We start from the raw sequence: 24,237 nt of genomic DNA, 5'->3' as shown, positions 1-24,237 counted from the left end.
GGTTACCGGATGTCCTGGTCACTAACCCGGTTACCGGTTGTCCTGGTCACTTCCCCGGTTACCGATTGTCCTGGTCACTAACCCGGTTACCGGATGTCCTGGCCACTAACCCGGTTACCGGTTGTCCTGGTCACTAACCCGGTTACCGGTTGTCCTGGTCACTAACCCGGTTACCGGTTGTCCTGGTCACTAACCCGGTTACCGGATGTCCTGGTCACTAACCCGGTTACCGTTTGTCACTAACCCGGTTACCAGATGTCCTGGTCACTAACCCGGTTACCGGATGTCCTGGTCACTATCCCGGTTACCGGATGTCCTGGTCACTAACCTGGTTACCGGATGTCCTGGTCACTAACCCGGTTACCGGTTGTCCTGGTCACTAACCCGGTTATGGGATGTCCCGATCACTAACTCGGTTACCGGTTGTCACTAACCTGGTCTCCGAGGCCATTGCCCCTCAGCCTGACGAGGGTGTTGATAATAACTGAGGCAGCGCTGGAACAGTGAGACTGGGGGTCAGCGAGACCCTCGAAAAGCATGAAGAGCAGAATGCTGAGCTGGTCCTGGGGGAGGGACTTGGCAATCACCTGAAAACAAATAAGACAACAACTCATTCAGCATTGGTGAACGAGGGACGGCAGGCGAAAGGGAGCGAAGGGGGACAGGGAGCAAGGGGGAGCAAGGGGGTGCGAGGGGAAGCAAGGGGGAGAGGAGTGGTGAGGGGGAGGGGGAGAGGAGGGGAGTAGGAATGAGGGGGGAGAGGGGGAAGGAGGAGTGAGGGGGAGGGGATGCCCACATACACATGCAGCCCCTCTCCCGCTCCCGGACACCAACCTGCCCAATCTCGGAGCACGTGCGGAACAGCAGCTGGCTATCTGATTGGTGCAGCCCACTTTGAAGATTTTTCAGTCGCACTAATGATTCATCCGTGTGATCGGGAGCAAAGCCTGGCAACGGGAAAGAGAATTAAAACATGCCAGCTCCACTGCAGCGCACAGCCAGCACCGGTGCAGCACCATCACAGCGCACAGCCAGCTCCACTGCAGCGCACAGCCAGCTCCACTGCAGCGCACAGCCAGCTCCACTGCAGCGCACAGCCAGCTCCACTGCAGCGCACAGCCAGCTCCACTGCAGCGCACAGCCAGCACCGGTGCAGCACCATCACAGCGCACAGCCAGCTCCACTGCAGCGCACAGCCAGCTCCACTGCAGCGCACAGCCAGCACCGGTGCAGCACCATCACAGCGCACAGCCAGCTCCACTGCAGCGCACAGCAAGCTCCACTGCAGCGCACAGCCAGCACCGGTTCAGCACCATCACAGCGCACAGCCAGCACCGGTGCAGCCCCATCACAGCGCACAGTCAGCTCCACTGCAGCACCATCACAGCGCACAGCCAGCTCCACTGCAGCGCACAGCCAGCACCGGTGCAGCAGCATCGCAGCGCACAGCCAGCACCGGTGCAGCACCATCACTGCGCACATCCAGCACCGGTGCAGCACCATCACAGCGCACAGCTAGCACCAGTGCAGCCCCATCACAGCGCACAGCCAGCTCCACTGCAGCGCACAGCCAGCACCGGTGCAGCAGCATCGCAGCGCACAGCCAGCACCGGTGCAGCACCATCACAGTGCACAGCCAGCTCCACTGCAGCGCACAGCCAGCACCAGTGCAGCAGCATCGCAGCACACAGCCAGCACTGGTGCAGCACCATCACAGCACACAGCCAGCACTGGTGCAGCACCATCACAGCACACAGCCAGCACCGGTGCAGCAGCATCACAGCACACAGCCAGCTCCACTGCAGAGCACAGCCAGCTTCACTGCAGCGTGCAGCAGCATCGCAGCGCACAGCCAGCACCGGTGCAGCACCATCACAGCGCACAGCCAGCACCGGTGCAACAGCATCACAGCACACAGCCAGCACCGGTGCAGCACCATCGCAGCGCACAGCCACCACCAGTGCAGCCCCATCACAGCACACAGCCAGCTTGACTGCAGTGCACAGCCAGCACCGGTGCAGCAGCATCACAGCGCACAGCCAGCACTGGTGCAGCACCATCACAGCACACAGCCAGCACCGGTGCAGCAGCATCGCAGCGCACCGCCACCACCAGTGCAGCACCATCGCAGCGCACAGCCACCACCAGTGCAGCGTACAGCCAGCACCATCACAGCGCACAGCTAGCACCGGTGCAGCAGCATCGCAGCGCACAGCCAGCACCAGTGCAGCACCATCACAGCTAGCACCGTGCAGCAGCATCGCAGCACACAGCCAGCACCGGTGCAGCACCATCTCAGCTAGCACTGGTCCAGCAGCATCACAGCACACAGCCAGCACCGGTGCAGCACCATCGCAGCGCACAGCCAGCACCGGTGCAGCAGCATCACAGCACACAGCCAGCACCGGTGCAACACCATCGCAGCGCACTGCCAGCACCGGTGCAGCAGCATCGCAGCGCACCGCCACCACCATCGCAGTGCACAGCCAGCACCGGTGCAGCACCATCGCAGCGCACAGCCAGCACCGGTGCAGCACCATCACAGCGCACAGCCAGCACCGGTGCAGCAGCATCACAGCACACAGTCAGCACCCGTGCAGCAGCATCGCAGCGCACAGCCAGCATCATCACAGCGCACAGCCATCACCAGTACAGCACCATCACAGCTAGCACAGCTGCAGCACCATCACAGCGCACAGCCAGCACCGGTGCAGCACCATCACAGCGCACAGCCAGCACCAGTGCAGCGCCATCACAGCTAGCACCGATGCAGCAGCATCGCAGCACACGGCCAGCACTGGTGCAGCAGCATCGTAGCGCACAGCTAACACCGGTGCAGCACGATCACAGCGCACAGCCAGCACTGGTGCAGTACCATTGCAGCACACAGCCAGCACCGGTGCAGCACGATCACAGCGCACAGCCAGCACTGGAGCAGCACCATCACAGTACACAGCCAGCACTGGTGCAGTACCATTGCAGCGCACAGCCAGCACTGGAGCAGCACCATTTCAGGGCACAGCCAGCACTAGTGCAGTACCATCACAGCACACAGCCAGCACTGGTGCAGTACCATCACAGCACACAGCCAGCACTGGTGCAGCACCATTGCAGTGCAGAGCCACAACCAAAGCAGCACCATCGCAGAGCGCAGCCGCCGCCGGCGCAGCACCATCTATCAATGCACGAGTGCAGCACCTGTGTCCCACCTCTCCACAGTAAGACTCACCAGCGTAGCGCATTTGGATGCAGAGCAGTGTGTGCAGACAGTCCACCGCATTCTGCCGGACCGTCACCAGAGGGTCTGTGCATCGTGGAACCAACCGACCAATCAGGGCCCCCAAATTGTGGAAGGAAACCATTGTCTACGAGGACAGAGGGGAGGGAGAGTTAGGGAGAAGAGCTCGATCACAGCACAATTCAATCACACTCGACAACTACATTACACAACTCCGGAAACACCAGCCTCATCTCTCACACTCCAGTACAGAGACAGAGCACTGCATCTCACAACACAGAGTAAAGCTCCATCCACACTGTCCCCATCAAACACTCCCAGGATAGGTACAGCACGGGGTTAGATACAGAGTAAAGCTCCCTCTACACTGTCCCCATCAAACACTCCCAGGACAGGTACAGCACGGGGTTAGATACAGAGTAAAGCTCCCTCTACACTGTCCCCATCAAACACTCCCAGGACAGGTACAGCACGGGGTTAGATACAGAGTGAAGCTCCCTCTACACTGTCCCCATCAAACACTCCCAGGACAGGTACAGCACGGGGTTAGATACAGAGTAAAGCTCCCTCTACACTGCCCCATCAAACACTCCCAGGACAGGTACAGCACGGGGTTAGATACAGAGTAAATCTCCCTCTACACTGTCCCCATCAAACACTCGCAGGATAGGTACAGCACGGGGTTAGATACAGAGTAAATCTCCCTCTACACTGTCCCCATCAAACACTCGCAGGATAGGTACAGCACGGGGTTAGATACAGAGTAAATCTCCCTCTACACTGTCCCCATCAAACACTCGCAGGACAGGTACAGCACGGGGTTAGATACAGAGTAAAGCTCCCTCTAAACTGTCCCCATCAAACACTCCCAGGACAGGTACAGCACGGGGTTAGATTGCTGATTGTAGTTAGACTGACTGGGGATTAATACAGGATCTCTGTGATTTATACTGTATCCCAGTGTCTGATTGGGGATTAATACAGGATCTCTGTGATTTATACTGCACCCCAGTGTCTGTGGATTAATACAGGATCTCTGAGATTTATACAGTATCCCAGTGTCTGATTGGGGATTAATACAGGATCTGTGATTTATACAGTATCCCAGTGTCTGATTGGGGATTAATACAGGATCTGTGATTTATACTGTATCCCAGTGTCTGATTGGGGATTAATACAGGATCTGTGATTTATACTGTATCCCAGTGTCTGATTGTAGATTAATACAGGATCTGTGCGATTTATACTGTATCCCAGTGTCTGATTGGGGATTAATACAGGATCTCTGTGATTTATACAGTATCCCAGTGTCTGATTGGGGATTAATACAGGATCTCTGTGATTTATACTGTATCCCAGTGTCTGATTGGGGATTAATACAGGATCTCTGTGATTTATACTGTATCCCAGTGTCTGATTGGGGATTAATACAGGATCTCTGTGATTTATACTGTATCCCAGTGTCTGATTGGGGATTAATACCGGATCTGTGATTTATACTGTATCCCAGTGACTGATTGGGGATTAATACAGGATCTGTGATTTATACTGTATCCCAGTGTCTGATTGGGGTTTAATACAGGATCTGTGATGTATACTGTATCCCAGTGTCTGATTGGGGTTTAATACAGGATCTGTGATTTATACTGTATCCCAGTGTCTGACTGGGGATTAATACAGGATCTGTGATTTATACTGTATCCCAGTGGCTGATTGGGGATTAATACAGGAACTCTGTGATTTATACTGTATCCCAGTGTCTGATTGGGGATTAATACAGGATCTCTGTGATTTATACTGTATCCCAGTGACTGATTGGGGATTAATACAGGATCTGTGATTTATACTGTATCCCAGTGGCTGATTGGGGATTAATACAGGATCTCTGTGATTTATACTGTATCCCAGTGACTGATTGGGGATTAATACAGGATCTCTGTGATTTATACTGCACCCCAGTGTCTGTGGATTAATACAGGATCTCTGAGATTTATACTGTATCCCAGTGTCTGATTGGGGATTAATACAGGATCTCTGTGATTTATACTGTATCCCAGTGACTCATTGGGGATTAATACAGGATCTCTGTGATTTATACTGTATCCCAGTGTCTGATTGGGGATTAATACAGGATCTGTGATTTATACTGTATCCCAGTGTCTGATTGGGGATTAATACAGGATCTGTGATTTATACTGTATCCCAGTGACTGATTGGGGATTAATACAGGATCTCTGTGATTTATACTGTATCCCAGTGTCTGATTGGGGATTAATACAGGATCTCTGTGATTTATACTGTATCCCAGTGTCTGATTGGGGATTAATACAGGATCTCTGTGATTTATACTGTATCCCAGTGTCTGATTGGGGATTAATACAGGAACTCTGTGATTTATACTGTGTCCCAGTGAGCAACAGGACTTACTCGAACATTCAGCTTCTCCAAGTAGAAGAGCAGCAGTTTGGAGGTGGTAATCACCGCACGCTCTCGTTCCCAGTCCTTACTCGATGTGATCCAACCTTCAATATGCTGGACGGAGAGAGAGGGAGGGGGCGGCGACAGAGGGAGGGAGGGGGCGGCGACAGAGGGAGGGGGGCGGCGGCGGCAGAGGGAGGGGGGGCGGCGGCAGAGGGAGGGGGGGCGGCGACAGAGGGGGGGGGGGGGGGCGACAGAGGGAGGGGGGGGGGCGGCGACAGAGGGAGGGGGGGCGGCGACAGAGGGAGGGGGGGCGGCGACAGAGGGAGGGGGGGCGGCGACAGAGGGAGGGGGGGGCGGCGACAGAGGGAGGGGGGGCGGCGACAGAGGGAGGGGGGGGCGGCGACAGAGGGAGGGGGGGCGGCGACAGAGGGAGGGGGGGCGGCGACAGAGGGAGGGGGGGCGGCGACAGAGGGAGGGGGGGCGGCGACAGAGGGAGGGGGGGCGGCGACAGAGGGAGGGGGGGCGGCGACAGAGGGAGGGGGGGCGGCGACAGAGGGAGGGGGGGCGGCGACAGAGGGAGGGGGGGGCGGCGACAGAGGGAGGGGGGGCGGCGGCGACAGAGGGAGGGGGGGCGGCGACAGAGGGAGGGGGGGCGGCGACAGAGGGAGGGGGGGCGGAGACAGAGGGAGGGGGGGGGCGGAGACAGAGGGAGGGGGGGCGGCGACAGAGGGAGGGGGGGCGGCGACAGAGGGAGGGGGGCGGCGACAGAGGGAGGGGGCGGCGACAGAGGGAGGGGGGCGGCGACAGAGGGAGGGGGGCGGCGACAGAGGGAGGGGGGCGGCGACAGAGGGAGGGGGGCGGCGACAGAGGGAGGGGGGCGGCGACAGAGGGAGGGGGGCGGCGACAGAGGGAGGGGGGCGGCGACAGAGGGAGGGGGGGCGACAGAGGGAGGGGGGGCGACAGAGGGAGGGGGGGCGACAGAGGGAGGGGGGGGCGACAGAGGGAGGGGGGGCGACAGAGGGAGGGGGGGCGACAGAGGGAGGGGGGGCGACAGAGGGAGGGGGGGCGCGACAGAGGGAGGGGGGGCGCGACAGAGGGAGGGGGGGCGCGACAGAGGGAGGGGGGGGCGACAGAGGGAGGGGGGGGCGACAGAGGGGGGGCGACAGAGGGAGGGGGCGCGACAGAGGGAGGTGGGGCGACAGAGGGAGGGGGCGACAGAGGGAGGGGGCGACAGAGGGAGGGGGCGACAGAGGGAGGGGGCGACAGAGGGAGGGGGCGACAGAGGGAGGGGGGCGACAGAGGGAGGGGGCGACAGAGGGAGGGGGCGACAGAGGGAGGGGGCGACAGAGGGAGGGGGCGACAGAGGGAGGGGGCGACAGAGGGAGGGGGCGACAGAGGGAGGGGGCGACAGAGGGAGGGGGCGACAGAGGGAGGGGGCGACAGAGGGAGGGGGCGACAGAGGGAGGGGGCGACAGAGGGAGGGGGCGACAGAGGGGGGGGGCGACAGAGGGAGGGGGCGACAGAGGGAGGGGGCGACAGAGGGAGGGGGCGACAGAGGGAGGGGGCGACAGAGGGAGGGGGCGACAGAGGGAGGGGGCGACAGAGGGGGGGGGCGACAGAGGGAGGGGGCGACAGAGGGAGGGGGCGACAGAGGGAGGGGGCGACAGAGGGAGGGGGCGACAGAGGGAGGGGGCGACAGAGGGAGGGGGCGACAGAGGGAGGGGGCGACAGAGGGAGGGGGGGGCGACAGAGGGAGGGGGGGGCGACAGAGGGAGGGGGGGGCGAGAGAGGGAGGGGGGGGCGACAGAGGGAGGGGGGGGCGACAGAGGGAGGGGGGGGCGACAGAGGGAGGGGGGGGCGACAGAGGGAGGGGGGGGCGACAGAGGGAGGGGGGGGCGACAGAGGGAGGGGGGGGCGACAGAGGGAGGGGGGGGGCGACAGAGGGAGGGGGGGGCGACAGAGGGAGGGGGGGGCGACAGAGGGAGGGGGGGGCGACAGAGGGAGGGGGGGGGCGACAGAGGGAGGGGGGGGCGACAGAGGGAGGGGGGGGGCGACAGAGGGAGGGGGGGCGACAGAGGGAGGGGGGGCGACAGAGGGAGGGGGCGACAGAGGGAGGGGGGGCGACAGAGGGAGGGGAAAAATAGTAAAAAGATTAGTACACGGGGACAATTAAAGCCAGACAGCTGTCTCGTTCGCCTTCACCACCTGTATCACACCATCACCTGACCCAATATCCGTGTGCTCGAGTGGCCGAGATTCCTCACTGAACAAGTACAGAATGCCCGGCTCAGATTTGTCCCGATGTTCCCTGGGCACAGTCGGACATGCCCTCCCAAACGCGGGCCTCCCAAACGCGGGCCTCCCAAACGCGGGCCTCCCAAACGCGGGCCTCCCAAACGCGGGCCTCCCAAACGCGGGCCTCCCAAACGCGTCCTCAAGAGCTCCTGCCTATAGTTGACGATCCTTGGGAATGAACTGGTCGGTTTATCTCCTGGACAGAATCAGACCATTCAACATTACCCGTGTCGGCAATTTGGAGAAAATGTTCAACATTTCTCTCCCGGTTCTCTTCTTCATTACAAAGGTGATTGGACATCACGAGTATAGAAGTCTTGCTGCATTCACTCACTCTCTCTCTGTGCCTCCATCATCCTAACCTCATGTCCCAGTGTACAATGGCCAAATGGCCTCTCCTTGGAGCTTGCTGATCCTGAAATGCTAAGTTTCTGCCTGAAGTCCGAACACAGAGAATCTTCCTTACTGTTCCTGTGGACATATTGCCCGTGCTCCTGGCAGAACTGTCTAATTATTCCCGTTTCTGCGGCCGGGTGGGGCTGTGATCTGCACTCCCGACCCAGACGCTTCTTCAGCGTCTTCGCTCACCGTTGTTCGTCAACTCTCCCACCCATCCCCGAGCTTTACCTTAAAAACCGCCTGCAGGCCGTCTGGGCTGAGGTCCTGGATGAGGATCTGCTTCAAGAGCTCCTGCAGTGCGCACAGCGTCTCAGTGTAGAGAATCTGACAAGAGAAACAACAGCAGGTTAGTGTTTACCCTCTGACTGCCCAGAGGTCAGAGGTCAGGACCGGGTGCACTCTGACAGGAGGAGTGACAGAAGTGTGCGCCTACCTCTCTGTCCTTCACATCCACGCAGCTCTCGTCCTTATTCTTGTCCATTCCCAGAGGCGGAAGCCCAAACACGCTGTCCAGGCTGGTTTTAATCAGTTCAAACATGTCGGCTTCATTCAGCACAGGGTCTAGCTTCCTGCATCGCAAGTCAAGGAGAACGGGAACGCCAGAGCTGGGAATTATAGCCGCCGGAGCGGGAATGGGTGAGAAGGAGTGCGGGAGAGACAACACACAGAACGGAAAGAGACGAAAGGAGAGAACCCTCCACGAAGCCCAACTCCCCTCGTCCTCCCCCTGCCCAAATCCCACCTCGCTCTCCCCGCCCATCCTAAATCCCACCTCGCTCTCCCCGCCCATCCTAAATCCCACCTCGCTCTCCCCGCCCATCCTAAATCCCACCTCGCTCTCCCCGCCCATCCTAAATCCCACCTCGCTCTCCCCGCCCATCCTAAATCCCACCTCGCTCTCCCCGCCCATCCTAAATCCCACCTCGCTCTCCCCGCCCATCCTAAATCCCACCTCGCTCTCCCCGCCCATCCTAAATCCCACCTCGCTCTCCCCGCCCATCCTAAATCCCACCTCGCTCTCCCCGCCCATCCTAAATCCCACCTCGCTCTCCCCGCCCATCCTAAATCCCACCTCGCTCTCCCCGCCCATCCTAAATCCCACCTCGCTCTCCCCGCCCATCCTAAATCCCACCTCGCTCTCCCCGCCCATCCTAAATCCCACCTCGCTCTCCCCGCCCATCCTAAATCCCACCTCGCTGTTCCCCTGCCCAAATCTCAGACCACCCCCAAATAGGGCAGAATTGAAAGTTAGGGTCCTCCTTCCTGTTGGTTCCCGTTTATTCCCTTATTTCCCCCTTTCTTTTATTTTTGCTGTTGTCTTTAAGGCATTTTAATTCAAGCAGAAGAAAGCAGAGTCCTGTGCCTTTAATTCAAATGGAAGAATCCAGAAGGCTGTGCTGATTTAAGCTGTGAACTGGGATCAATGACAGAGATTGGCTGGGACTCTGTTTGCTTGATTTGGCAGGTGGCCAATGAATTGGCCCAAAAGGCTGTACTCTGCCCGGTACCAGGTGGCGATCGGATATTATGGCTCTGGAATGTTTTTCAGAGCCACAAGGTTCTATTTTAGTTTTCCTGTTGATTCTGGCAGAGGTGGTGAAAGATCCAGCTAAATCCTCGCCACATATCTAGTCAACTCCCTCTCTCCAATAGGCCTGTGGGTGTTGGATTTCTGAAAACAGAGCCTGAAGCAGACCACAAATTGAGAGCAGAGTCTGATGATATAGGGGCTGTCTCTCCAGGAAAAATGGAGAGTATAGGCTGCGAAACACCCAAGCTTACTGTGGAGAAAACCTGCAGGGACCCATCATCTGAATAATTTATCCCCCCCCCCCCCCTTCCCCCCCCAGCCGTGTTGCGACTCGGGGGCCTGTGGGGCTGGAATTGACCGCGCACCAGCCCAGGGTGGTGTAACAAAAGGATACAGTAGATGAGAGCAGGTGATCATGGCTTGCTGTCGGGTAGGAGTTCGCAAAACATCCATCGTCTCCAACTTGATCAAATCCTGCATGAGGAAACAAGGTGGGCAAGATTAACAGAGCAACAGTAGGAATAGTCTGATAGTGCACACCATGTGTCGCGGGTCCGGCCAGCGCCGCATAGCGCACGCCGCGCATCGGCCTGCACTGCACGGTTGCACATACCACGCGTCCGACCCACACTGCATAGCGTAGACCACGCTTCCGACCCGTGCCGCATAGCGCGCACCACGCGTCCAACCCACACCGCATAGCGCAGACCACGCTTCCGACCCGTGCCGCATAGCGCACACCACGTTTCCAACCTGCACAGCATGATCGCACATACCACGCATCCGACCCACACCGCATAGCGCAGACCACGCTTCTGACCTGTGCCGCATAGCGCACGCCACGTTTCCGACCTGCACTGCATAGCGCAGACCACGCATCCGACCCACACTGCATAGCGCAGACCACACTTCCGACCTGTGCCGCATAGCGCAGACCACGCTTCCGACCTGTGCCGCATAGCGCAGACCACGCTTCCGACCTGTGCCGCATAGCGCAGACCACGCTTCCGACCTGTGCCGCATAGCGCAGACCACGCTTCCGACCTGTGCCGCATAGCGCAGACCACGCTTCCGACCTGTGCCGCATAGCGCAGACCACGCTTCCGACCTGTGCCGCATAGCGCAGACCACGCTTCCGACCTGTGCCGCATAGCGCAGACCACGCTTCCGACCTGTGCCGCATAGCGCAGACCACGCTTCCGACCCACACTGCATAGCGCAGACCACGCTTCCGACCCGTGCCACATAGCGCAGACCACGCTTCCAACCCGTGCCGCATAGCGCAGACCACGCTTCCGACCTGTGCCGCATAGCGCAGACCACGCTTCCGACCCACACTGCATAGCGCAGACCACGCTTCCGACCCGTGCCACATAGCGCAGACCACGCTTCCGACCCGTGCCACATAGCGCAGACCACGCTTCCGACCCGTGCCACATAGCGCGCACCATGCGTCCAACCCACACCACATAGCGCACACCACGTTTCCGACACACACTGCATAGCGCAGACCACACTTCCGACCCGTGCTGCATAGCGCGCACCACGCGTCCAACCCACACCGCATAGCGCACACCACACTTCCGACCCGTGCCGCATAGCGCGCACCATGCGTCCAACCCACACCGCATAGCGCACACCACGCTTCCCACCGGTGCTAAACAGCGCACACCGCTCAGAGTGAAGGCACTCCTAGGTGGCAGCGACCACACTATGATTGAATTTTACATCCAGTTTGGAAAAAGAAGAGTGGGTCTAAGACTGGTGTTTTAAACTTAAATAATGGCAACTATGTGGGTGTGAGAGCTGATGTGAACTGGGATACAAGGCGAGAGGACAGATCAATAAGAGTAACAGTGGCAGATATTTAAAGGGATATTTCAAAATATCACAGAATAAGAACATTTCCACGGTAAACAAAAATTCTAAGGGGAGGACCCAACATCTGTGGTTAACTAAAGAAGTCGAGGGAAGCATCAAATTGAAGGATAAAGCTTTTAACGGTGTAAAGATTGGTGGCAGATCAGATGATTGGTAAGGAACGGCAGAGAATGACTAAAAGGTTCATCAGGAAAACAAAATTAGAGTAAGAGAGGAAGATTGCGAGAAATTTAAAAAAGGATAGCAAGAGTTTGGGCCGGTTTTTACGAAGAGAAAAGCAAAGTGAGTGTTGGTCCACTCGACAGTGACATTGGGAAGGTTTTTTTTTAAAAAAGTATTTTTATTCATTCACATTTAACACACAATTACAAAACAATATAAACACAACACCAACCCCCCCAACCAACCTCTTTCCACCCCCCACCCCAGCAGTTGATGGTAACCAGTTCCCCAAAATGTAGTATAAGCAAACCCTATCTTTTATGGAACCCCCTCTTAAAGTGAAAGTCACCTTTTCTAAGTGCAAGAACGCCATTAAATCCCCCAACCACACCCAGGCAATGGGTAGAGAGGCAGACCTCCGCCCCAACAGGACCCTCCGGCGAGCGATCAACGAGGCGAAGGCTGAAATTCAGCAGGGGCATGGGAACCTGGATTGTACTTTTGGGGTACGGGAGATTGAGAGTATAGAGGTCAGGAGCACAGATTTGACTTCGCAGGAGGGAGCCAGTGTTCAGGTAGGTGGTTTGAAGTGTGTCTACTTCAATGCCAGAAGTATACGAAATAAAGTAGGGGAACTGGCAGCATGGGTTGGTACCTGGGACTTCGATGTTGTAGCCATTTCAGAGACATGGATAGAGCAGGGACAGGAATGGTTGTTGCAGGTTCCGGGGTTTAGGTGTTTTAGTAAGCTCAGAGAAGGGGGCAAAAGAGGGGGAGGTGTGGCGCTGCTAGTCAAGGACAGTACTATGGTGGCGGAAAGGATGCTAGATGGGGACTCTTCTTCTGAGGTAGTATGGGCTGAGGTTAGAAACAGGAAAGGAGAGGTCACCCTGTTGGGAGTTTTCTATAGGCCACCTAATAGTTCTAGGGATGTAGAGGAAAGGATGGCGAAGATGATTCTGGAAAAGAGCGAAAGTAACAGGGTAGTTGTTATGGGAGACTTTAACTTTCCAAATATTGACTGGAAAAGATATAGTTCGAGTACATTAGATGGGTCGTTCTTTGTACAATGTGTGCAGGAGGGTTTCCTGACACAATATGTTGACAGGCCAACAAGAGGCGAGGCCACATTGGATTTGGTTTTGGGTAATGAACCAGGCCAGGTGTTAGATCTGGAGGTAGGTGAGCACTTTGGAAACAGTGACCACAATTCGGTGACCTTTACGTTAGTGATGGAAAGGGATAAGTATAGCCCGCAGGGCAAGAGTTATAGCTGGGGGAAGGGCAATTATGATGCCATTAGACATGACTTAGGATGTGTTGGTTGGAGAAGTAGGCTGCAAGGGTTGGGCACACTGGATATGTGGAGCTTGTTCAAGGAACAGCTATTACATGTTCTTGATAAGTACGTACCAGTCAGGCAGGGAGGAAGGGGTCGAGCGAGGGAACCGTGGTTTACCAAAGAAGTGGAATCTCTTGTTAAGAGGAAGAAGGAGGCCTATGTGAAGATGAGGCATGAAGTTTCAGTTGGGGTGCTTGATAGTTACAAGGAAGCGAGGAAGGATCTACAGAGAGAGCTAAGACGAGCAAGGAGGGGACATGAGAAGTCTTTGGCAGGTAGGATCAAGGAAAACCCAAAAGCTTTCTATAGGTATGTCAGGAATAAAAGAATGACTAGGGTAGGAGTAGGGCCAGTCAAGGACAGTGGTGGGAAGTTGTGTGTGGAGGCTGAGGAGATAAGCGAGATACTAAATGAATACTTTTCGTCAGTATTCACTCAAGAAAAAGATAATATTGTGGAGGAGAATGCTGAGACCCAGGCTATTAGAATAGATGGCATTGAGGTGCGTAGGGAAGAAGTGTTGGCAATTCTGGACAAGGTGAAAATAGATAAGTCCCCGGGGCCGGATGGGATTTATCCTAGGATTCTCTGGGAAGCCAGGGAAGAGATTGCTGAGCCTTTGGCTTTGATTTTTAGGTCATCATTGGCTACAGGAATAGTGCCAGAGGACTGGAGGATAGCAAATGTGGTCCCTTTGTTCAAGAAGGGGAGTAGAGATAACCCCGGTAACTATAGGCCGGTGAGCCTAACGTCTGTGGTGGGTAATGTCTTGGAGAGGATTATAAAAGATACGATTTATAATCATCTAGATAGGAATAATATGATTAGGGATAGTCAGCATGGTTTTGTGAAGGGTAGGTCATGCCTCACAAACCTTATCGAGTTCTTTGAGAAGGTGACTGAACAGGTAGACGAGGGTAAAGCAGTTGATGTGGTGTATATGGATTTCAGTAAAGCGTTTGATAAGGTTCCCCACGGTCGGCTATTGCAGAAAATACGGAGGCTGGGGATTGAGGGTGATTTAGAGATGTGGATCAGAAATTGGCTAGTTGAAAGATGACAGAGAGTGGTAGTTGATGGGAAATGTTCAGAATGGAGTTCAGTTACGAGTGGCGTACCACAAGGATCTGTTCTGGGGCTGTTGCTGTTTGTCATTTTTATAAATGACCTAGAGGAGGGAGCAGAAGGATGGGTGAGTAAATTTGCAGATGACACTAAAGTCGGTGGAGTTGTAGACAGTGCGGAAGGATGTTGCAGGTTACAGAGGGACATAGATAAGCTGCAGAGCTGGGCTGAGAGGTGGCAAATGGAGTTTAATGTGGAGAAGTGTAAGGTGATTCACTTTGGAAAGAATAACAGGAATGCGGAATATTTGGCTAATGGTAAAATTCTTGGTAGTGTGGATGAGCAGAGGGATCTCGGTGTCCATGTACATAGATCCCTGAAAGTTGCCACCCAGGTTGATAGGGTTGTGAAGAAGGCCTATGGTGTGTTGGCCTTTATTGGTAGAGGGATTGAGTTCCGGAGCCATGAGGTCATGTTGCAGTTGTACAAAACTCTAGTACGGCCGCATTTGGAGTATTGCGTACAGTTTTGGTCGCCTCATTATAGGAAGGACGTGGAAGCTTTGGAACGGGTGCAGAGGAGATTTACCAAGATGTTGCCTGGTATGGAGGGAAAATCTTATGAGGAAAGGCTGATGGACTTGAGGTTGTTTTCGTTAGAGAGAAGAAGGTTAAGAGGTGACTTAATAGAGGCATACAAAATGATCAGAGGGTTAGATAGGGTGGACAGCGAGAGCCTTCTCCCGCGGATGGGGGTGGCTAGCACGAGGGGACATAGCCTTAAATTGAGGGGTAATAGATATAGGACAGAGGTCAGAGGTGGGTTTTTTACGCAAAGAGTGGTGAGGCCGTGGAATGCCCTACCTGCAACAGTAGTGAACTCGCCAACATTGAAGGCATTTAAAAGTTTATTGGATAAGCATATGGATGATAAGGGCACAGTATAGGTTAGATGGCCTTTAGTTTTTTTTTTCCATGTCGGTGCAACATCGAGGGCCGAAGGGCCTGTACTGCGCTGTATCGTTCTATGTTCTATGTTCTATGAAACATCTGCCCAGTCCCGTCTGCAACTCCAGCAAGTCCGACACCCCGAATATGGCCCCCAGGGGATTGGGCTCTAAATCCAGGTCCGACATGATGCTGAAGAACGACCCCCAAAACCTCTCCAACTTCAGACAAGACCAGAACATGTGTATGTGATTGGCTGTGCCCCTCCCACACCGCTCACAATTATCCTCCACCCCCTCAAACAACCGGCTCATCCTCAACTTCGTCAGGTGCACTCTTGTGTATCACCTGTATCAGCCCCTTCACTCCCGCCTCATCCTCCAGAATCCTCCCATAGATCGCTGCGACGACCCCTCCCTCTCCAACCCCATTACTGGCAACACCCGCTCCGTCAACGAGGAATGACATGTCACCAGAAAGGTTGGGGAAAAAAATGTCTTTTTCAAAATCCCGCACCTGCATGCCCCCGAATTCTTCCCCGCTGCAGGACGCCAAACCCCCCCCCCCCCCCCAACTCCTCCAGACTACTTGCAAACTGCCCTTCCAAAAACAGGTCCTTCATCTCCATCACCCCCTCGCTCCTCCCATCCCAGAAACCTCACATCCATCCTCCCGGCTCAAACCCGTGGTTCCCTCGGATCGGCAACCAACTTCGACCCTGCCCCCAACCTAAAGTGTTACTGAAATTACCTCCATATTTTCGGCGTGACCACCACCACAGGACTCCCCGAGACCTTCCCTGGGGCAAACAGGAGGGCCACATCGCCCACCCCCTGCAAGAGCTTGCCTCCATCCTCACCCACAAAGCTTCAGTCTCTCTCTCCAACCCTGTACCTTCTCCACATTCGCTGCTCAATGGTATAACAGGCTCGGAAGGGCCAGGCTCCCCCCACTGATGTCTCCTCTTAATTATCTGTTACTCTCATCAAAAGGTTATTGTGGAAAATAAAAGCTTGTGCGGTAACACAGACAGGACATTGGCTGGCAGAAAGGGGCCTCATTCCGATTGGCAGGTTGTGACAAACAAGGGGTCTCAACTTTTAACAACTGACATCATTGATATGGAGGAGGGGAGTGAAGGCACGACAACTAAATCTGCAGATAGCACAAAGATAGATAGGAAGGTAGGTATGTTGTGAAGAGGACATCGGAAGGTTGCGGGCAGGTTGAGTGAGTGGGCAAAAAAATCTGGCAGACGTGGGAAGGTGTGAAGTGGTTCACTTTGGCAGGAAGAATAAAGAAGCAGAGTATCTCTTCAACAAAGAATTGTATACGGTGTTAGTGAGGCCACACCTGGAGTATTGTGTTCAGTTTTGGTCTCCTTACTTGAGAAAGGACGTACTGGCGCTGGAGGGTGTGCAGAGGAGATTCACGAGGTTAATCCCAGAGCTGAAGGGGTTGGATTACGAGGAGAGGTTGAGTAGACTGGGACTGTACTCGTTGGAATTTAGAAGGATGAGTGGGATCTTATAGAAACATTTAAAATTATGAAGGGAATAGATAGGATAGATGCGGGCAGGTTGTTTCCACTGGCGGGTGAAAGCAGAACTAGGGGGCATAGCCTCAAAATAAGGGGAAGTAGATTTAGGACTGAGTTTAGGAGGAACTTCTTCACCCAAAGGGTTGTGAATCTATGGAATTCCTTGCCCAGTGAAGCAGTTGAGGCTCCTTCATTAAATGTTTTTAAGGTAAATATAGATAGTTTTTTGAGGAATAAAGGGATTAAGGGTTATGGTGTTCGGGCCGGAAAGTGGAGCTGAGTCCACAAAAGATCAGCCATGATCTAATTGAATGGCGGAGCAGGCTCGAGGGGCCAGATGGCCTACTCCTGCTCCTAGTTCTTATGTTCTTAACTACAGAATTCCAAGGCGTGGAGGGTTCTGGACGATCTAGGTCACGAGTCCCAGAAGGTTAGTATGCAGGTACAGCAGGTCGTTGCGAAGGCGAGTGAAAGGCCGTCCTTTATTATGAGAGGAATTGAACATAAAAGTAAGGATGTTGTGCTTCACTTACACAGTGCATTGGCTAGACCGTATCTCGAACTGCGTGTGTAGTTTTGATCTCCTTCGGCTGTTCAGGGGAAGTTTGGAAGTTTACTAGATTGATACCTGGAATGAGTGGACTGCCTGACGACGAAAGGATTAGACAGACCAGGTTTATTTCCACCGGAGTTTAGAACGAGGATTCTACTGGAGTTTAGAAGACGAGGTGATTTGATTGAAGTCTATAAAATCCTGAACAGTATGGACAAGGTGGACGTGGAAAGGGTGTTTCCGCTTGTGGGCGAGTCCAGAACGTGAATCCTGAACAGTATTGACAAGGTGGACCTGAGTCAATGGGGGAAGGAGCAGGTTCGAGGGGCTGAATGGCCTACTCCTGCTACTAATACATGTGTACGTATTCGCAAGTGGCTTAGGAGAGAGGCAGCAGGTGGGAGACAGGAAGCAGCGAGTGGGAGGCTAATAGATAGCATTACCAAGTTAGTAAGAGGATCTTTGGGGCCAATTAAGGTCGAGGCAGTCAATGAAACGTTTATAGATCAGGAGCGTCACCCACTCTGGGGCAGCACGCTGGCGCAGTGGTTAGCACTGCTGCCTCATGGCGCCGAGGTCCCAGGTCCGACCCAGGCTCTGGATCACTGTCCGTGTGGAGTTTGCACATTCTCCTCGTGTTTGCGTGGGTTTCACCCCCACAAAGCTGTGTCGGTTAGGTGGATTGGCCATGCTAAATTGCCCCTTAATTGGGGAGAAAAAAAAGATTCGGGCATTTAAGGAATGTCACCCTCTCTTTATTATGTTTCTTCACAGGGAAAGCGTGTTTTGCAGGTTCTCATTTAGCAGACTGTGTTTTGGGAGCACATGAGCTAAGTGCTGTATAGCACAGACCCCCAGCACCACAAGGCCCGGACATTTCAGAATGCTTTCACCGACTTGCTTCATTACTGACCTGCATGTACAGCAGCAGCTCCCTCTTGCGACTGAAGTTGAAGGAATGATTCTTTTTGTTGGCGTAGATCGCTCTGGCAACCAGCGAGATGGTCTTCATCAGACTGAGTTTGATTGTCAGGTCCTGGATGGCAGAAAGATCACAACCAGGGCAGTGAACACACACAGGCCAATGGTTAGGATAGAGGGACACCCGTGTTAGTCAGGCAGGTGGTAGAGCAGTGAGGTCAGTATCACAGAATCATTAAGAGATCAGCAGAGAGATAGTGCCGGCTCCAGGGCTAATACTCACAGTGAAGACAGAATGTCACCGGTGGCAGTACCATTCCAGAGGATCACATAGTCCAGGTCAGTGCAACGCCGAGGGTGCGCTGCGTGGCCAGAGGCTCAGCGCCGAGGGTGCGCTGCGTGGCCAGAGGCTCAGCGCCGAGGGTGCGCTGCGTGGCCAGAGGCTCAGCGCCGAGGGTGCGCTGCGTGGCCAGAGGCTCAGCGCCGAGGGTGCGCTGCGTGGCCAGAGGCTCAGCGCCGAGGGTGCGCTGCGTGGCAGAGGCTCAGCGCTGAGGGTGCGCTGCGTGGCCAGAGGCTCAGCAACGAGGGAGCGCTGCGTGGCCAGAGGCTCAGCGCCGAGGGTGCGCTGCGTGGCCAGAGGCTCAGCGCCGAGGGTGCGCTGCGTGGCCAGAGGCTCAGCAACAAGGGAGCGCTGCGTGGCCAGAGGCTCGGCGATGAGGGAGCGCTGCGTTGCTGGAGGTTTGGCGATGAGGGACCGCCACGATGCCGGAGGTTTGGCGATGAGGGAGCGCCGCGTTGCTGGAGGTTTGGCGATGAGGGACCGCCGCGATGCCGGAGGCTCGGTGATGAGGGAGCACCGTGTTGCCAGAGGCTCGGCGATGAGGGAGCGCCGCGTTGCTGGAGGTTTGGCAGTGAGGGACCGCCGCGATGCCGGAGGTTTGGCGATGAGGGAGCGCTGAGTTGCCAGAGGTTTGATGATGAGGGAGCACCGAGTTGCCGGATGCTTGGTGATGAGGGAGCACCGTGTTGCCAGTGGTTTGGCGATGAGGGAGCACCGCGTTGCCGGAGGCTTGGCGATGAGGGAGAGCCGAGTTGCCAGAGGTTTGACGATGAGGGAGCGCCGAGTTGCCAGTGGTTTGACGATGAGGGAGCGCCGAGTTGCCAGTGGTTTGACGATGAGGGAGCACCGAGTTGCCAGAGGTTTGACGATGAGGGAGCGCCGAGTTGCCAGTGGTTTGACGATGAGGGAGCGCCGAGTTGCCAGTGGTTTGACGATGAGGGAGCGCCGAGTTGCCAGTGGTTTGACGATGAGGGAGTGCCGAGTTGCCGGAGGCTTGGCGATGAGGGAGCACCGCGTTGCCAGAGGTTTGGCGATGAGGGAGCACCGCGTTGCCGGAGGCTTGGCGATGAGGGAGCACCGCGTTGCCGGAGGCTTGGCGATGAGGGAGCACCGCGTTGCCAGAGGTTTGGCGATGAGGGAGCGCCGAGTTGCCAGAGGTTTGATGATGAGGGAGCGCCGAGTTGCCGGACGCTTGGCGATGAGGGAGAGCCGAGTTGCCAGAGGTTTGATGATGAGGGAGCGCCGAGTTGCCGGACGCTTGGCGATGAGGGAGCACCACGTTGCCAGAGTTTTGCCGATGAGGGAGCGCCGCGTTGCCAGAGGTTTGCCGATGAGGGAGCGCCGAGTTGCCGGAGTTTCATCAATAAAGGAGCGCTTCGTTGGCGGAGGTTCAGCAAAGAAGGAGCTCCGCGTTTCTGCAGGTTCAGCAATGAAAGAGCCCATGTTGCTGGAGGTTTGGCAGTGAGGGAGGGCCGCCCTGTTTGAAATTTGTTTTTTTGAATGAAACATAGTCTGCTATCGCCAGTGGATGTAGTTGGTCCGATGAACTTATTTGAAATAAAGAGCAGGGAAGTTGTCTCTGGAGTCCCGAATAATATTAATCCATAAACAGCACCAATACCTAATCCATAAACTGGTTAGTTATCATATTGCTGTTTGTGCGAGTTTCCTGTGACCTCGATTCAATCCCCCCGTTAACCTTCTCTGCTCCAAGGAGATAAATCCCAGTTCCTGCAGGCTGTCCATAATGCTGTTTGCAAAGGATTCTGGCCTTTAGCAAAGAGGAACTCGTTACCGGGATAACCTTCCTTGTTCAAAACTCCAGCAAGGCTGCAAATACTGTCACTGCCTTGGGGCTCAGTGGGAAAATGAGGGCCTGTTATATCAGAGCGGTTTGCTTTGTCTTGGCTTTAGAGGGTCACCGTGTTGGCGTGGGGTGGGGGTGGGGATTGGTGTTCGAGCCAGACTGGTCCGGAGTGGGTTGAGGTGATCCGATACATGCAGCCAGAAAGGGCGATGGCAGATGATTCAATCATCACTTTCAAACGGGAAATAGATGGCAGGACTGTCGGGAAAAGCGTGGGAATGGGACTAATTCCATCGATCTCTCAAAGGGCTCGCAAGGGAAAGACGGACCGAATGGCCTCCTGCGCAATATTCTGTTGGATTCGCAATTGGGAGTGGAAATCCAGGACTATGTAGCACAGTGGTTAGCACTGTTGCGTCACAGCGCTGGGGTCCCAGGTTCGATTCCCAGCTCGGGTCACTGTCTGTGCGGAGTCTGCATGTTCTCCCCGTGTCTGTGTGGGTTTCCTCCGGGTGCTCCGGTTTCCTCCCACAAGTCCTGAAAGGCGTGCTGTTAGGTGAATTGGACATTCTGAATTCTCCCTCTGTGTACCTGAACAGGGGCCGGAATGTAGCGACTAGGGGCTTTTCACAGCAACTTCATTGCACTGTCAATATAAGCCGACTTGTGACAATAAAGATTATTATTACTACAAGAACATGGACACTGGGATCAACTGTGGACTGGTTTAGCTGAGTGGGCTAGACAGCTGGTTTGTAATGCAGAACAAGGCCAGCAGCGCGGGTTCAATTCCCGTACCAGCCTCCCCGAACAGGCGCCGGAATGTGGCGACTAGCGGCTTTTCACAGTAACTTCATACTTGTGGCAAGAAAAGGTTATTATTATTATTATTACTGGAGTTATCAAAACAGTGAAGGATGTTTCTTCATTCAGGAAGCAAGGTTGGGGGCACCAGTTAGCAGTGAATGATCTAAATGGGCTCCGACGGTCCCATCCAGAAAGGGGCCGAATGGCTGCCACCTGACCCGATAACCACGGAGGGGCTGAATGGCCTCACAGTCACCGACAGTGCCTCTCCTGCGATGAAAATTGGGGAGGGGCTTGTCTGTGACAGCTCATCTTGTCTTTCCAGAATGTTCCATTCTGATGCTTCACCCTTCATCCAGGTTGGGCAACGATCACACACGGGTCAGGGTTCAGATGACCAAAGTTATGGTAATCAGGCAAACGATCCGAGTCCAGCTGTCCGCGGTGAGCTCACTGAGCTCCCATCGGAAGAGAGCCCAGAGAAAGCCGACAAGCCAGATTGAGGAATTCGAAAGAGAGAAAATAGAAAGAAACCTTCACCAGGTTAGGCAGAGAGAGAGAGGGAGTGAGAGCAAACAGGTCAGATCATATCGTTTACCTTGGTCTCAACTTTAATCCCCAGAACCTGTGAGACAAGTGAAAGCAAATCAGCAAATCCCACAACGAAAATCAATAAACACGGAAACATTCCCTCCCATCTCAATAACCTAGATACTCAGAGCCCCATCAAACACTCCCAGGACAGGTACAGCACGGGGTTAGATACAGAGTAAAGCTCCCTCCACACTGTCCCCATCAAACACTCCCAGGGCAGGTACAGCACAGGGTTAGAAACAGAGTAAAGCTCCCTCTACACTGTCCGCATCAAACACTCCCAGTACAGGTACAGCACGGGGTTAGATACAGAGTAAAGCTCCCTCCACACTGTCCCCATCAAACACTCCCAGGACAGGTACAGCACGGGGTTAGATACAGAGTAAAGCTCCCTCTACACTGTCCCCATCAAACACTCCCAGGACAGGTACAGCACGGGGTTAGATACAGAGTAAAGCTCCCTCCACACTGTCCCCATCAAACACTCCCAGGGCAGGTACAGCACAGGGTTAGATACAGAGTAAAGCTCCCTCTACACTGTCCGCATCAAACACTCCCAGGGCAGGTACAGCACGGGGTTAGATACAGAGTAACGCTCCCTCTACACTGTCCCCATCAAACACTCCCAGGACAGGTACAGCATGGGGTTAGATACAGAGTAAAGCTCCCTCCACACTGTCCCCATCAAACACTTCCTGGCGAGGGATGACATTCTTATCCTTCTAGATGGTAGTGATCGTGGGTTTGGAAGGTGCTGTCAAAGGAGCCTTGGTGAGTTACTGCAGTGCATCTTGTAGATGGTACACACAGCTGCCACTGTTCATCGGTGGTGGAGGGAACTGATGTTTGTGGAAGGGGGAGCAATCAGGGCAGCACGGTAGCACAAGTGGATAGCACTGTGGCTTCACAGCGCCAGGGTCCCAGGTTCGATTCCCCGCTGGGTCACTGTCTGTGCGGAGTCTGCACGTTCTCCCCGTGTGCGCGTGGGTTTCCGCCGGGTGCTCCGGTTTCCTCCCACAGTCCAAAGACGTGCAGGTTAGGCGGATTGGCCATGCTCAATTGCCCTTAGTGACCCAAAAAAAAAAAAACGGTCTGATGGGGTTATTGGGTTACGGGGATAGGGTGGAAGTGAGGGCTTAGGTGGGTCGGTGCAGACTCGATGGGCTGAATGGCCTCCTTCTGCACTGTATGTTCTATGTTCAATCAAGCGTGGAAGCTTTGTCCTGGATGGTGTTGAGCTTCTCGAGTGTTGTTGGAGCTGCACTCATCCAGGCAAATGGAGAGTATTCCATGACATTCCTGACTTGTGCCTTGTAGATGGTGTAAGGGTCCTGCCTGTCCGTTCCTGTTTATTCTCTTATTTCCTCTTTCTTTTATTTTGCTATTACCATTTCGATCCATGGAGGATTAATGGACCTGTGACTTTAATGCGGCCTGTGTCTTTAAGGCAAAGCAGCATGTTGGTGGCCTGTGCCTTTAAATTCAAGCAGCAGGTGACATCAGTGGTAACTCGGATTGATGGACTTGGCCGGTGGCCAATGAATTGGCTCAGATGTCTGTTCCCTGCCCGGTGATTAGTGATGATTGGTCCTGGCCCTACTGACGTGTTTCTCAGAGTTAACAGGCTGCTTTTCTCGTTTCACTTTTGATTTCGCCGGCTGGACGGAGGAATCTAACCATCTCGTTCCCGAGTATTCAATTAATTCTCAGCAAAAGGCCACCGTGAGAATCTATCTCTCTCTCGCCCCAGAAAAGGTTGTGTAAACAGAAGCCAAAATCTGGCAGCTCCCTCTCTGCAAGGAAGAGGTTGACATGAAGCAAGAGGTTTCTCCTGGAAAAAGGCGGTGAGTACATTATACTGCAAAGAAGATTCGCACACGCTGTAGACCCGAGAATTTAAACTACACTCATGCTGTGAAGAAAGCGCACTGAAGGACTCATCATTTAAAGCAAGAAATCCTAGCTTTTGACCTTCATCCTTATTATTTTTCACCCTTTTCATTCCCCTCTGTGTTTGTCTGTCTTGTGTGTAGGTAGAGGCTGGGGACGTTAGTGGGGTCAGGTGTTAATAGACATTTAACCAACTGTATTCACTGCGTATTTCACATTTGTTCTAGTTATATATAAACAGTGATTGTGTTTTGATGTACAAACCTGGAGAGCCAAGGGGCAAAGATTTGATTTTCATAATAAGAATTGTTGGTTAATTCATTTCTGTTGTGACTCTGGGGATCGAATTGACCACGTACTTGCCCAGGGTGACATAACAATGGTGGATAGGTTTGGAGAATCAGGCGGTGCCATATACTCCACGGGATCCACACCCTCTGACCTTTCCCTCCAGTATTAACGTGGCTCGTCCAGTTCAGTTTCTGGCCAATGGTAACAATGAAT

The 24,237-nt window shown here is 54.5% G+C and overlaps 1 protein-coding gene across 1 annotated transcript in view; it reads right to left on the bottom strand.

The window, feature by feature from the left end:
* Positions 1-416: 416 nt before the first annotated feature.
* The window catches only part of LOC119965713 (maestro heat-like repeat-containing protein family member 1), a 57,024-nt gene continuing 33,203 nt past the window's right edge, over positions 417-24,237 (bottom strand). The window contains exons 11-19 of the mRNA XM_038796474.1: positions 21,848-21,874; positions 18,288-18,410; positions 10,279-10,358; positions 8,787-8,922; positions 8,582-8,677; positions 5,666-5,770; positions 3,230-3,365; positions 835-947; positions 417-587 (exon numbers count right to left, since the gene is read on the bottom strand). Of these exons, the coding sequence (XP_038652402.1) occupies positions 417-587; positions 835-947; positions 3,230-3,365; positions 5,666-5,770; positions 8,582-8,677; positions 8,787-8,922; positions 10,279-10,358; positions 18,288-18,410; positions 21,848-21,874 (987 nt within the window). The remainder of the gene's footprint in view (positions 588-834; positions 948-3,229; positions 3,366-5,665; positions 5,771-8,581; positions 8,678-8,786; positions 8,923-10,278; positions 10,359-18,287; positions 18,411-21,847; positions 21,875-24,237) is intronic.

The sequence above is a fragment of the Scyliorhinus canicula genome, chromosome 5 (assembly GCF_902713615.1).
Source record: "Scyliorhinus canicula chromosome 5, sScyCan1.1, whole genome shotgun sequence".
Lineage (NCBI taxonomy): Eukaryota > Metazoa > Chordata > Chondrichthyes > Carcharhiniformes > Scyliorhinidae > Scyliorhinus > Scyliorhinus canicula.
The sequence above is the reverse complement of the archived record's forward strand: the minus strand, read 5'-3'. Positions and strand labels throughout refer to the sequence as shown.